The following is a 13,354-nucleotide window of genomic DNA, read 5'->3' as shown; positions in this document are numbered from 1 at the left end:
TTTCGTTAAGAACAGTGTTATGGACCACGAGGACGAGTCGACCCTTCGTTCTGTTTGGACAAAAGTAGGATGGTGTGCCGTGTTCGTTTCACGAGATAAACCATAAACATCTCTTTCGTCTATGATAGGAGCAAAAACACCGGCCAGTAGCAATCTGATGCGCACAAAGGTTGAGGACAGGACTAGCCATGGAGACAAAAAGGTGGACAAAGGTTGAGGATAGGACTAGCCGTGGAGACAAAAAGGTGGATGATAAATATATTACTTCCTCCGTCCAATAAATAATGTATCCTCTTTGACTAAATTTGAATGCATCTATACACTAATTCATGTCTACGTACATCCAAAATTTGATAAACTTGAGATATCTTTTGTTGGACGGAGGACGTATGAAAATATATATCATGACGAATAAAAGTCTATAAATTAAAAAAATTAAAAAAATTAAAAATAATTTAGGACAAAGTCAAACATCTTAGATATGTCTTCCTACACATTTTTTTTTGGGGTGGGGGGAGTCTTCCAACACATTCAAAAGTTAGACCAATTCAGACCTGATATCCATTCCACATATACAACTAGCACTAGATTTTCAAAAATTAGGGCCCAATAGACAAAAACGAAAGTCTAAATGAAAAAACGTACCCTACACAAAAAACATTCGTTGAATTACTAGCAACGACCAAATACTCTCACCATCTTTTACGCCTCCGACGAAATTAGTTGACGACGAGAGGGATCAATAGTCAGAAAGCCTATTATATTGCACCATCCAACATAGAGGCTCTAGTGGCACCCCTTTGGTCCTGGGTTCGACTCCCATTGGGAGCGAATTTCAGGCCGGAGGGTTAAAAAAATCCCCTCGTCTGTCCCATAACAAAGCACAGGTCAAAGCCGGCTTTGATCTCACGTGACGCCGCGGTGCCGCTGTGTACGGGTGGGCCATGAGGGGGGATTTTCTAGGTCTGTGTGAGAAAGGTTTTCTTCTTCCCCCCACCCCCCCCCCCCCCCCCCCCCCCTTAGTTTTTTTTGTCAAAAACCTTAATACCATGTCGTAACGTAGATCCAGGATCCACATTCTTCCCGCCGGCTGAGTGGCGGACGGATAAGGAGGGGACATTGCCTCGCACCAATCAACCGAGAACTCCGGAAGTGTGTGTGGCCGGCTGCGGCTGCTATGTTTGAAGCTGATGCACAGGACTACAATTACTAATGATAAGTAGACGTCGTGAGTACTTGTGTGTGAGACTAAGTGGCGTGTGAGACCAGATGTTCCTAAATAAACAACCTCGGAAGGACGATACTCAACTATACAGTGAACTAAACTAAAATGAAAATTGACGGGGAAAGGAGACACGCACATCTCCCTGCCTCGGTGGAGCAAATTCTAATCGAGCGTCAGCACTTGCGTCTGTCGCTAAATAAACTTAACGGAGGGTCACGATACGACTAATCAGCACAGGAAACTAATTATCCAAGTACTGGTAGTACTTGAAATGGTTAAAGAAACGGAAGCTGCTGCCATTGACCCACCGCGCACCTCACCTACCGCTACCGGCTACCCGGCACCCACTCCGCGGCCGGCCGCATCTGTTCTGTTCCCGTCTTCCAGTCCACCACTGCCTATTAAACCGGGGCCCAAGCGTGCTCTTCTCCACCCATCGAGACTCTTTGCCCAGAGAGAAGGAGAGAAAGAGAGCAGAGGAGAGGGGTTTGAGAGAGAGTGAGAAGGGATTAGCGATGGCTCCGGTGAAGCTGTACGGCCCGACCCTGTCGTGGAACGTGACGAGGTGCGTGGCGGCCCTGGAGGAGGCCGGCGTCGAGTACGAGCTCGTGCCCATCAACTTCGGCACCGGCGAGCACAAGAGCCCCGAGCACGTCGCCAGGAACGTACGTACCCTAAATCGCTGCGCGCGCCGCTCCTGTCTCCTTGCCCTCCATAGATACTTCCAGTTTTAATGATTTCGTTCTCGTGCTGCGGTCGGCAAAACGAAAAGTAAACTCGGCGAGAGGGGTCGGTTCCATATCTCTTACCACTGTTATTTGGAGAGATTTTGCTGTCGTCCGTAATCTCTCACTGTTAATTTAACGAATTATTATCTCTCAAGAAATTATTTAACGAATTTAAGATTCAAGACTAGGCATCGATGGGTCATTAAACTTTGTTTCACAATTGGCACATCTCAGTCTCAAGGAATTTAAAATGTGGATTTTTCATGGGTTGTTTCAGATTGGCCAACCACTTGGGCGTGGACCACGTGGTGACCTAAATCTTTAGTCAGTTGACTTTAGCCAAGTTGCACTTTAGAAAAACTTATCTTCCCCAGATCCACACTTCCTGCACACAGCACCGACGCCACTCACCCTATTACTCGCAGACCTTGTACTGCTAGTAACTGCAAGTTTTGGACTAAAATGTGGAAAACGAGATCTAGATGTTTTTTTTTTCTCTTCAAACATGTCGGTGCTTACTTGTTTAGTCACCCAGCATCAACCCAGGAGCCCCAAGCAACCTGTTAATGCTCAGAGAACTACCAGCAGAACGCAAAGCAAAGCAAAAGGCAGCCACTATTCAGATTACCATATAAATTAAATTGCAGCCCAGTGCACTTATTTTTGGTTCCATAGCAGCATCATGGAGACAGCATGATAGACGTCCCATCAGCATCGCTTCCATGAGTTATCCTGAGCATAAGCGTTTCCCTTGCATCATGTCCATGAGTCACCCGGGAGTGTTCACCCAATGCTTCAGTCTGCACGATAAAAGTAGAAGCACTCAACACTGCCTGTTTATTTTCGTCGTTGTGAAGCCTTGACAGAGACGAACACATGCAACATATAACATATGATCTCAGCTGTAGACCTAATCTACTTGTTATCAAAACAAGCCTTGTTTATGAGAGTCTGGAGTACCCAAAAGTCAACTGCTAGACTAACCGTATTAATAATCGGACATTAGGATTTAGGAGCAAAAGAATGGGTCTGCAATTAGCACCACCAGCACCCCCCCCCCCCCCCCCAACCCAACCCCCATGAAGCCACAGACTTTCCAGCCACACATTATAAGAAGCATGCACCTGATAACTTCTTCCCTGCTATTCTATCAGTTTTGAAGATTGATGCCATCTAAATTTCAGACCGGCAAACATAGGGGTAATTCTAAGCCTGTATTGCCTGTTTAAGCTGAACTTTTCAGGCAAATTTGTTTGGCCCTATCGTAGCTACAAATTTTTTGAATGTGAAATTAGCCATGTATTTTGAACGTCAAAGTACATATTTATACGATTATTTTGCTATTACGAGATATTTTTAATGTATATATATTTTCAACTGTTTTATGATAGAGCAACTTGACTGTTTGCTAGCATGTATCACCATTTTTTAAGTCAAAGAAGCATGTGTTTATCTGTAGAACAATGGGAGTCTTTTCCCTTAAGAGTGTTATCATAATGTCATAACTTTTGGGCAACGGATCTTAGTGTCATAGCAACTGTGACATGTTCCTGGTTTTAGAGGTGTGGCATCTGATTGTCAAAACTCACTTTCTTCATATGGTTCTCTGCAGCCCTTTGGTCAAGTGCCAGCTTTGCAGGATGGTGACTTGTACGTTTGGGGTATGATGCTATCTCTTTATATGTTTTCTTTGTTCCTACCCTCATAAATAGAACTACAAAAGGTCGTGATGCTTTTACAATATTTAGTTGTGATAGTTTATTTTGTTGTTTATAGTGTTGCCTTATTTCCTAACATAATAAACCTGGCATTTCCACATGGGAGAAAATGGTACTCCCTCCGTCCAACAAAAGATGTCTCAACTTTGACCAAATTTGAATGCATCTATACACTAAGTCATGTCTAGATACATCCAAATTTTGACAAACTTGAGACATCTTTTGTTGGACGGAGGAATACCTGACATTTTACTCGAAGCACAGGATCAGCTTCACTTGCATTATGACGACATGATTAAAAAAACCAATTATGTGTATTTGTTTGTTTGTCATTATGTTACGAGGAGTATAATTTTCGGGCTTGGTTGTCATGCTGTTCAATATTTCCACTTGGTCAATATAATTATAGTTTTAGCCCGTCAATTTTTTTTATAGTTTTTCTTATTATGCTGCTGATAGAAACCAGAGTAGTAATTGATCAGGAAGGACCAAGCATAGAGCAGCACGTTATCATTTCCATAAGTGCTGTGAGGCTGTTGCCATTCTGGTCAAAACATCACCTGAAATTTAATAAATGAATATAGCAATATGTACTTGAATATTCATCAACTTGCTCTTGTATGCTTTTTTTCAGAATTGTGAAGTAATATAATGACCAAACATGAGCTTTATTCTGTTTCAGAATGAAAAAGGAACATAAGTTTCTGGCAAATGCTTATATGTTTGCTATTTGAATTCTCATCATATATGTATGTAGTTATCATTTCAAATTTAATCAAGTTTAGAAATGTTAGGGGTTTTGTCATTGTTTTGTTAGTCTTCGATCAATTTATTTAACCAGGATAAATTAGTACCATACAACTTTGGAATCCTTGGGTATTTACCAACGTGTTGATTATCATAACTCTGGTTTTGTTGTTTTTCTCTTCCTGTTAGAATCCCGTGCTATTTGCAAGTATGCATGCCGCAAGAACAAACCAGAGCTGCTGAAGGAGGGCAACCTCGAGGAGTCAGCAATGGTGGATGTGTGGCTCGAGGTGGAGGCCCATCAGTACACTTCCGCGCTGAGCCCCATTCTCTTTGAGTGCCTCATCCATCCTATGCTCGGGGGAGCCACTGACCAGAAAGTCATTGACGAAAACCTTGTGAAACTGAAGAAGGTGCTGGAGGTGTATGAGGCACGCCTGACCAAGTGCAAGTACTTGGCTGGAGACTTCCTCAGTCTTGCAGACCTTAACCATGTTTCTGCGACCCTATGCTTGGCGGCTACACCCTATGCTTCCTTGTTCGACGCCTATCCACATGTGAAAGCCTGGTGGTCTGACATGCTTGCTAAGCCATCTGTCCAGAAGGTTGCTGCACTGATGAAGCCATCATCTTAAACTAGTTTCTAGGCAGGTTTCTCCGCGGCCATGAAATAAGCCAATTTGTGTCACGATGTTTGCTTTCCCAGGTGTGTGTTGTTGTGATGTGTCCTGGATGTTGAGTCTGTTCAGGCTTGTGTTGTGGTGATGCTCGTGATCCTGTCTAATCTTGTACTGAAATGAGCATTCGCGTGCTCTGGTCTTGAGAACTTTCATAATAAATTTTATCTTTCCGTATCTGAGCGTTAATATGTTGTCAGATGTTGCTTCTGATAAGTTCAAATTTGCTGTAACCATGATAAATTCATGGTCCGTTTGTACTAGACCGGAGATGTTACAGTTGATATGTTGGGCAACGCAGATGTCTGCTTGTTAATGGAACTGATGTTCCTAAATTGCGTTGGACAAACAGTCTGAACTACGTGGTTAGCAACTCCAAAACTAAAAATAAATAAATGCGTTGGACAAAAATCTGGGAAATTCACAATCGAATCCATGTACAGACCTATTTTTCTTTCTTTCTGTAAAAGGGGATTGCCAATTGAAATGATCTTTTGAACACCTTTGGAAAGCTAAGACCCCTGAAGAAGTAAAATAAAATTTGGTGGTTAATTTGTCATGATGCTAAGAAGAATCTGCAAGGCCTTCCTTACGAATCAAAAGCAAAAATGTGTTGAGCTGAATATTCAACTCAACACCTAAGCATGGTGACTCATGGTACTTGATAAAAGCATCACAGGTACAAGTTCAGGCCTACCGAGTATATGCAGGATCACATGCGCCCTTTTTCTCTTGTACAAAAGAACGTATCTATCATATGAGGGCATGTACAATGATTGATACAGCTTTACCTTTATTTTTCCTCCAAAAACAAACAGGGGCTCTCTGTTAAGCACTACCACTAGGATGAACAGCAGCACAGCACACAAACAACTTTGCAGCTTTGCTACTTTCCCTCGCCTTTAGCCCTTCACTTTGGAGCACGGTGGCTCGGTCGACCATAAACCAGGCCTAGAACAGCCCGAAGAAACCCACAGGTGTCTCTGCAATATGGGTCGGGAACGCAAACTTCGCGTCGAAGAAAACACAGCGGCTCGGCCCAAAGTCGACACCCTGCGGAAAATGGTCGGAAAGAGCGAAAAAGGAACGAGGAGGGGGGCAAAAAAGAGGGCGTCGACGTCGCGCCGAACGGCCAATAAGTACGAGGCAAAGTAAGCCGCTCTCGATCGCCACCACTGCCCACGTACAACTACCAGCGTCGTCGACGAGCCAGAGAGAAAGAAATTGCTTGCTGCTCGATGACGATGCCTCCGGTGGTGTTGCTGCTGGTGTTGGTGGCCGTTCCATTGCGAGGATCAGGCGCGGCGTGGTGCGTGTGCAGGCCGAACGCGACGGAGGAGGCGCTGCAGAAGACGCTGGACTACGCGTGCGGGCACGACGCGGACTGCGCCCCGGTGCTGACGGGGGGCAGCTGCCACAGCCCGGACTCGGTGGCGGCGCACTGCTCCTACGCGGCAAACAGCTACTACCAGCGGAACAGCCAGACCCAGGGCGCCACCGGCTGCGACTTCGGCGGCACAGCCACCCTCTCCTCCACAGACCCCAGTACGTGCGCCGATCACAGATTTCAGTAGACTGGACTCGGCATCTCAATTAATTTCCTCGATCTCACGGTGGCCGGCGTGTTGATTCCTAACTTAGTAACTTGTGTTGTGCAGGCTCCGGAACTTGCAAGTACCCTGCAACTCCGAGGTACGTACTACTGTACTAGTAATCTCCAACTTTCCATCTGTTTCCGATCCTTGTGTACTGAACTATGTGGTTGGCTTCTGTGCATTGTATGTACAGTGCTGCAGGGACGGGGAACGGCACGAGTTCTTCTTCCCCGACTACGCCCGGCATGGGAGGGAGCTTCACGACACCGATCGGCGCGTACGGCCCTGCGGCGAACACGTTGAGCCCGGAGAACGACGCTCCTCCTCGTGCTGCTGCTGCGTTCGTTGGTCTCCGTGGTCTCCTCGGCGTTGCATCCATCCTTGCTTTCTTGGTGCAGTGATCAATTGGACCATATATTAAGTGGCGTCACGTAGCACATTTTTTTCCCTTTATGTTTTGTTGCTCTGGTGGAGATGTAATGGTTATTCTGCTTCGATCTTTGTCTGTGTACGCCTTTCATGTTCAGATGTTCGTAATTTGATTAGCTCATGTTTATATATGGAGTTTGATTTCTTTGCCTGGAAGAAGGCCATGAGCTTCAGGTTCGTATGTTAATACCAGTGTTGCGATCACGCACTGGAATCTGTTTCATGCAAAACAAATCCACCAATTAACCGGTCCAGGTAAATTGCTGGAAATTGCATGCGCAGATCGATCATGCACAGGAAACTCCGTTTCCTATATATGCAAACGCATCACGCATGGCACGGATGGACGCGTGTCAAACATGGGCACGGGCTCTCTGGGAGAGTTTGGCTCCATTTCAATGTAGCACCCGCGCCTCTCCTCAGCCTCCGGGCTCCGCGCGATCCACTAATTCCTCGCTTCCAATGCATGGCGTCCGCTTCAACATGCCCTTTCCTTTTCCCCCTCTCGTTCCTCCCTCCCCTTGTTTCTCTCATCCGTCTTTCCAGTTCCGGTCGCCGGCCGTTGATGCCCGCGTGGCCTGATGAGGAAGCTGTGCCCGAACCATGACCGCGACGACTCCCTGGACACGGTGCTGGAGGTGCCCATCCCCGACGAGATGCTCGCCAACGCCCCCGGCTCCGACAAGCGCCGGGGCGCCAACATGCGCGCCTGGCTCAAGACCCAGGCCTTCGACCGCGCCACCGCCGAGGGCCCCGCCGCCGCCGCCGCCAACGCCGAGCTCCAGCTCTTCCTCAACGTCGTCGGCTCCCCGCTCGTCCCCTGCCCCGTCCCCCACGACCGCGCCTTCAGCCGCTCCATCCGCGACTCCTCCATCGTAAGCAAATCGGGTGATCGCAAGCCATGTTCCATTTTGTACGTACAGTACAGAACGGCAAGGATGAATGAATGAAATCCATGACGTGCGTGTGTTTGTGTTTTGTGAAGCAAGCGTCGACGGCCAAGTACATCATGCAGCAGTACATCGCGGCGACGGGCGGGCAGGCGGCGCTGCAGAGCGTGCAGAGCATGTACGCGGTGGGCAAAGTGCGGATGTGCGCGTCCGAGTTCCACCTGGGCGACCAGACCGTGACGGCCGCCCAGGGCCGCGCCGAGGTGGGCGGCTTCGTGCTCTGGCAGAAGTGCCCCGAGGTCTGGTACTTCGAGCTCATCATGGCCGGCCACAAGATGAGCGCCGGCAGCGACGGCAAGGTCGCCTGGCGCCAGTCCGCCGCCGAGATCTCCCATGTCTCCCGCGGCCCTCCCCGCCCCCTCCGCCGCTCCCTCCAGGCACGCATCTCGATCGTTTTCCACCAATGCCAATGTCAATGATGCGTGCATTCCAGATGCAACGATCAACCAATCGATTATTGCTTGCCGTTTTGCAGGGCCTGGACCCGCGGTCGATCGCGAACCTGTTCTCGGACGCGGTGTGCATCGGGGAGAAGGTGATCAACGGGGAGGAGTGCTTCATCCTGAAGCTGGAGGCGAGCGCGGCGACGCTGCGGGCGCGGAGCGCGGCGGCGTTCGACATCATCCACCACACGGTGTGGGGATACTTCAGCCAGCGGACGGGGCTGCTGATCCAGCTCGAGGACTCGCACCTGCTCCGGATGAAGTCCGGGAAGGGCGCCAGACGCAGCGAGAACATCTTCTGGGAGACCAGCATGGAGTCCGTCATCTCCGACTACCGCTGCATCGACGGCATCAACATCGCGCACGGCGGGAAGACCGCCGTCACGCTCTTCCGCTACGGCGAAGGCTCCGTCAACCACAAGAGGAAGCTGGAGGAGACGTGGACGGTGGAGGAGGCAGACTTCAACGTCTACGGCCTCTCCTCCGACCATTTCCTGCCGCCGTCTGACCTCAAGAAGGAGGGCGACGACCAGCACGCAGGATGACCAGAGTGCAGACTCCAGAGCAGCCGCACATATATCAGTTCTCCGTCCCTGCTAGTGTTTGATGATCCATTGCTAATCCAATTAATTAAGGACACCAAAATTCGTTCAGGCTAATTAAAATCTTCCTAGAGGTATATAGATGTATATAGATGTATGTGTTCAGAATGAGAGCTTGCTAAATTCTTTCAAACAATTTAAGGCTCTTACTTGTTCAGAAAATTACCAGTGAAGGACAACTGGATCAATAACAAAACAATATTCAGAAACCGGTTTTTATGTTTTGGGTTGCAGACGGGAGGAGGAGCAAAGAATTGCTCACATGTTAAGTTAGTTGAGGAGTTGACCTTTTATATACTTAGGAATACCAACTGATGACCATAGATTAAACAATGACCAGTTCATGCCCCTAATTCAGAAAATCACAAAGAGGATAGATCCTTGGCAGGGTAAACACTTGTCCTCTGGAAGGAGATTAATTATGTCCAATCTCTGTTTGGCTAACATGCCTATGCACCATATGATCTCTGGAGCGAGATCTTTCATGTACGATATGATAACAAGCAAACCCGAAGTCAACATTTAACAAGCAAAAAACGATAAATACCATTGTGCACAAGTATACTTGGTACTGGTAGCATCAGGTAGTAGACTTTGGTGCACAGAATAATATTTTGCAACCAGTTGCAGAATAACTGGCAGGTATATATATTAAGAAACTATACAGGCTTCCTGTTATGAAGGTTCTGGCAAACGCAAGACATCAACACATTTTTTTAGCATGAACATCACTATAGCAAAAAAATCTAATAAATAAACGGAAGTATCATTTGAAAAACTAATACAGAGCAAAATTTACAGCAACCTTGACATGATATCTTGGCTGTATGAATCTTTGTGAGTAGAGGCCAGGGGTGCTTTTCTTCCATAATGTAAAAACCGTGATATGATAATCTTCCAGATTAGCTTCAAGCTCAGCATTAATGCTGCAATGTCTTTTGAGTTCCTTCAAACAGGTCCAGCAAAAGTTCCTCCAAATCCTCAGGCCTGTACTTTAGACAGCGATCTCGGTGCTTTGTGCCATCAAGGAAGCTAGAGTATCTTCCAACAAATGTCCTATAGGCCTGTATAACTTTCAGTGATATGGAAATCCTGACATCTTCACGGAGTTGATCATCTGGGATAGACCATGCTGTCTGAACTCGATAAACTTCTTCAAAAGACTGGTTGAAATTTTTGAATTTCTCCCTAATAGTTTTACGAGACGCAGCATCTCCGGCAGCACATAAGCCATCGTCACACAGGTAAGAGAGGACATGGCTCCACGAAGCCCTCTCATAGTCCGTCGCTTGATGCTGTACCTTCCGATTGTGCCCCCGTATCCAGTCATCACCAAGAAAGCTTTTGAGATCTGAGTTCTTCACTTTCTGGACCATGTAGTAGATATTGTTCATCACAAAGATGCTCCGCAATCGGCCATCTCTGTACAATCTAGACCCAGCTTCAAGATTTGCTTCTAAAACTGCAGCAACGGACTGCAGATGCAATGCTGTAACAGTGAAATGAGGGTACGAGTTTGTCATGGACTGAATATCAGCGGAGAAATGGTGGTAACTTCGATCCATGCCCTTGAGAAGCAAATCGAGAGTTTTACTGTAAACTGTGACAGCCTTTATATAGTTCATAACATACTTTGTAAGGGGATGCACTGCACCACTAGGCACTGCACTGGATGATGTGTAGGATTGGATGGCATACTTGAATTCTGCAAATGTTTTCCTTGCTGATTCTCCCAGTTTGAGTAGGACTTCATGGTACTCGGTTAAAACCATATCACCGTACCCTGCTTGAAACAAGAACTCTGCTTCAGGGAGTAGATCATCTAGGACTTCGTACATATCAAGCATGCGAAAAAGCTTTTCTGGTTTAGGAGGCCCAATTGCTACAGATTCATAAAAGCTCAGGAGCAGCATGACTGAGCTAAATGAAATCTCATAGAAGCACAAATTTGCAGTTGATTCTGAAAGTTTACCAAAGACAAGATTGCTGAGGCGCCTCTCACTTGCAAGGTAGACTCGAACAAAAACCTTCATTGCCCGGTTCCACTTCCTTATCAATGAACTTAATTTGGTCCAATTAGTGCTCAAAAGTTCTGCTATACTGTGCTTGTCAATATGCAGAGACCCAATGAACTCATCTATTGCACCCTGCCGTGCATTTATATAAGCCTGGCAACACTCCTTATCATAGTCACTCAGGAACATGAAGTTAGCAATGGACCTCACAGCAGAGAGTGCACCAGTTTGAATCAAATCAGCCACAAAATATTCTGATCCTCCGCTACTAACAGTTTGTGTTGACTTCCCTTCACTTTGTTCCTCACTGAATGAGCTGCTTGAAAATTCATCTGTGCTACCATCCTCTGTAGAACGGAAGGAGAGAAGTTCCTGTTCTAATGGTTGTTTGTAGTGTGTAAGAAGGTAAAAGAACTCCTCTTCAAGCGTTGCCATTGCCATTTCAAAAAGTTCATCAGCATATACAGTGAGTTCCTTGTGCTCTTTGGCTTCTTCACCAGGGTCCAAGTTCCCTAACCTCTCAGACAGTTGCCGAATTTTGTACAGAACTTCTAAGTACTCAAATGAGTTCTGTGGATCATGAACATGTATAGAGTTTTGGAAATCCAAACTAAGGATCTTCTTCCGCAATGCCTTGAGATCATATCTAATACTACACATGTCTGTTTCTTCTCCCAGGGTGATGTTTGAACACTGCTTAACTAACTCAGCAGCCATCATTGTGTAGATTTATATGCCTGCTTCACATGTTTATACAAAGGTCAAGTTCAACTCCAAATATGAAAAACTTAAAATGAAGAACACTTAAAAGTTAATGAAGATCAAATCATGAAAAGTATCTAAGACATGGGAAACGTTAATGAACAAACAAAGTAGGGACTGTGAGCTAAATTAACAAAACAGATTCATTAGAGTACATCGAGAAACTGATACACAGTGAAGTCATAACACGGTTACTAGCATGGTAGCAGTAGCGTGTGACTGTGACCTCACAGTTTAAGCTTATAATAAAACATCAATAATAAAACAAATTCTCCCTTTTCTCCTTGCTGGCTTTTAAACGCTTGATTCTCTTTATCTCTTATGAAAATAAGTTGAAAACTTGAATATACTTAATTTCAAGGTTGGATTTGATTAGATAATATGCCACGAAGGCTATTAATAGGGACACAACTTGTCACTTGCTCCCCAAATGAAACAGCTTATCAACTTTGAGCTTTGAATGATTCATCAAGGTAATTCGTCTCACATCAACCACAAAAAACAGATAATTCCACCCGCAAAAAAAAAAAGATGATTCGTCTGTATTTTTGGAACACCTTTTTTTAGCATCCCCATAGGACGTTAAGTATGCTGCCAATTGGGACATAGTGGCTTTTCCAAAAAAAAAAGTGCCAACAAATGATAAGCTACAAAAGGATTGGATTTCTTGAAATAGACTATAACAGCATCTAAAATGGTACAGTAGAGAAGAGGTTCGTCCAATATTTACCTCTTAACGGATTAGGCCAGAGTTCTTCCACCAGTTGCCCCTAATTGGAAAGATTTTCTCCACCGGAAGAAGAAAATCTAACACCAAGCACAGATAATCTGGAAACCAGTTCCAAGGTTTAAAATCGGACGAAATTAACTAACTAGTACATGAGAAGAAAAAAAAGGTGAATATCAAGAAACCCTGGCTTCAGTACGAGAAAGCAGAAACCCTGCTACAGCCTACATAAGCATAGCAAGAGAAGAATATAAGGACGACTCACCGCCCGCGGCCGTGCTCGAGTCCACCGGCGCAATCCAAGATTGCGGACTCGGTCGAGGGGGGCGTAGGGGGCTGACAAAGCACCGGGGAGAGAGAGAGGGAGAGGAGAAGAAGAGCAAAAGAAAACGGGATTGGAGTGGCCAGGGGAGGGAGGTATGTGTGTGTGTGTGTGTGGAAGTCAAGTCAACCCGAGGGGAGCGACGGCGACGGCCAGGGAGAGCGAGAGCCGAGAGAGAGAGACTGCGGAAAACGCAATTGTCCGTGGAATGGAATCGGAACGGATGCTGCCGTGACCCGGGGGTCTCTCTCTCTCTCCCGTCTGCCGGGAAAGTCAGGCTCCATCCAGCGGTCGAGCTGACGCCTGACCCCCTCCGGTTTTCTTCAGTTTCGTCTCCCGACCCCCTGTGGAAAAACGGAGGAAGAAGGGCGAGCTTTCGCACCGCACTGACTGTGACTGGCCTGCGCTGACCCA

General features: G+C 46.3%; 4 protein-coding genes across 4 annotated transcripts; 3 read left to right on the top strand and 1 right to left on the bottom strand.

The window, feature by feature from the left end:
- Positions 1-1,630: 1,630 nt before the first annotated feature.
- Positions 1,631-5,277, top strand: LOC100831129 (glutathione S-transferase 1). The gene is made up of 3 exons (XM_010234076.3): positions 1,631-1,890; positions 3,566-3,614; positions 4,608-5,277. The coding sequence occupies exons 1-3, from the start codon at positions 1,741-1,743 to the stop codon at positions 5,051-5,053; spliced, it is 645 nt and encodes a 214-aa protein (XP_010232378.1). The 5' UTR covers positions 1,631-1,740; the 3' UTR covers positions 5,054-5,277.
- Positions 5,278-6,228: 951 nt separating this feature from the next.
- On the top strand, positions 6,229-9,808 carry LOC100829906. The gene is made up of 5 exons (XM_003569829.4): positions 6,229-6,640; positions 6,754-6,787; positions 6,884-7,994; positions 8,105-8,446; positions 8,545-9,808. The coding sequence occupies exons 3-5, from the start codon at positions 7,701-7,703 to the stop codon at positions 9,055-9,057; spliced, it is 1,149 nt and encodes a 382-aa protein (XP_003569877.1). The 5' UTR covers positions 6,229-6,640; positions 6,754-6,787; positions 6,884-7,700; the 3' UTR covers positions 9,058-9,808.
- On the top strand, positions 6,334-7,091 carry LOC100831434 (PLASMODESMATA CALLOSE-BINDING PROTEIN 3). The gene is made up of 3 exons (XM_003569834.4): positions 6,334-6,640; positions 6,754-6,787; positions 6,884-7,091. Exons 1-3 carry the CDS (start codon positions 6,334-6,336, stop codon positions 7,089-7,091), a joined length of 549 nt encoding a protein of 182 aa, XP_003569882.1.
- On the bottom strand, positions 9,739-13,283 carry LOC100832333 (exocyst complex component EXO70E2). Its single transcript, XM_003569837.4, has 3 exons — positions 12,884-13,283; positions 12,622-12,719; positions 9,739-11,866 (listed from the first exon to the last, which is right to left on the bottom strand). Exon 3 carries the CDS (start codon positions 11,847-11,849, stop codon positions 10,035-10,037), a length of 1,815 nt encoding a protein of 604 aa, XP_003569885.1. The 5' UTR covers positions 11,850-11,866; positions 12,622-12,719; positions 12,884-13,283; the 3' UTR covers positions 9,739-10,034.
- Between the last annotated feature and the right edge of the window lie 71 nt (positions 13,284-13,354).

This window comes from Brachypodium distachyon, chromosome 2 (genome assembly GCF_000005505.3).
Source record: "Brachypodium distachyon strain Bd21 chromosome 2, Brachypodium_distachyon_v3.0, whole genome shotgun sequence".
In the NCBI taxonomy this organism is placed as follows: domain Eukaryota; kingdom Viridiplantae; phylum Streptophyta; class Magnoliopsida; order Poales; family Poaceae; genus Brachypodium; species Brachypodium distachyon.
The sequence above is the reverse complement of the archived record's forward strand: the minus strand, read 5'-3'. Positions and strand labels throughout refer to the sequence as shown.

Coding starts and splice junctions, on each gene's coding strand:
- LOC100831129 (XM_010234076.3), top strand. CDS start 1,741: ATGGCTCCGGTGAAGCTGTACGGCCCGACCCTGTCGTGGAACGTGACG. Junction 1,891..3,565: donor CCGAGCACGTCGCCAGGAAC/GTACGTACCCTA, acceptor GGTTCTCTGCAG/CCCTTTGGTCAAGTGCCAGC. Junction 3,615..4,607: donor TGGTGACTTGTACGTTTGGG/GTATGATGCTAT, acceptor TCTTCCTGTTAG/AATCCCGTGCTATTTGCAAG.
- LOC100831434 (XM_003569834.4), top strand. CDS start 6,334: ATGACGATGCCTCCGGTGGTGTTGCTGCTGGTGTTGGTGGCCGTTCCA. Junction 6,641..6,753: donor CCTCTCCTCCACAGACCCCA/GTACGTGCGCCG, acceptor TGTGTTGTGCAG/GCTCCGGAACTTGCAAGTAC. Junction 6,788..6,883: donor AAGTACCCTGCAACTCCGAG/GTACGTACTACT, acceptor TTGTATGTACAG/TGCTGCAGGGACGGGGAACG.
- LOC100829906 (XM_003569829.4), top strand. CDS start 7,701: ATGAGGAAGCTGTGCCCGAACCATGACCGCGACGACTCCCTGGACACG. Junction 7,995..8,104: donor CCATCCGCGACTCCTCCATC/GTAAGCAAATCG, acceptor TGTTTTGTGAAG/CAAGCGTCGACGGCCAAGTA. Junction 8,447..8,544: donor CCCTCCGCCGCTCCCTCCAG/GCACGCATCTCG, acceptor GCCGTTTTGCAG/GGCCTGGACCCGCGGTCGAT.
- LOC100832333 (XM_003569837.4), bottom strand. CDS start 11,849: ATGATGGCTGCTGAGTTAGTTAAGCAGTGTTCAAACATCACCCTGGGA.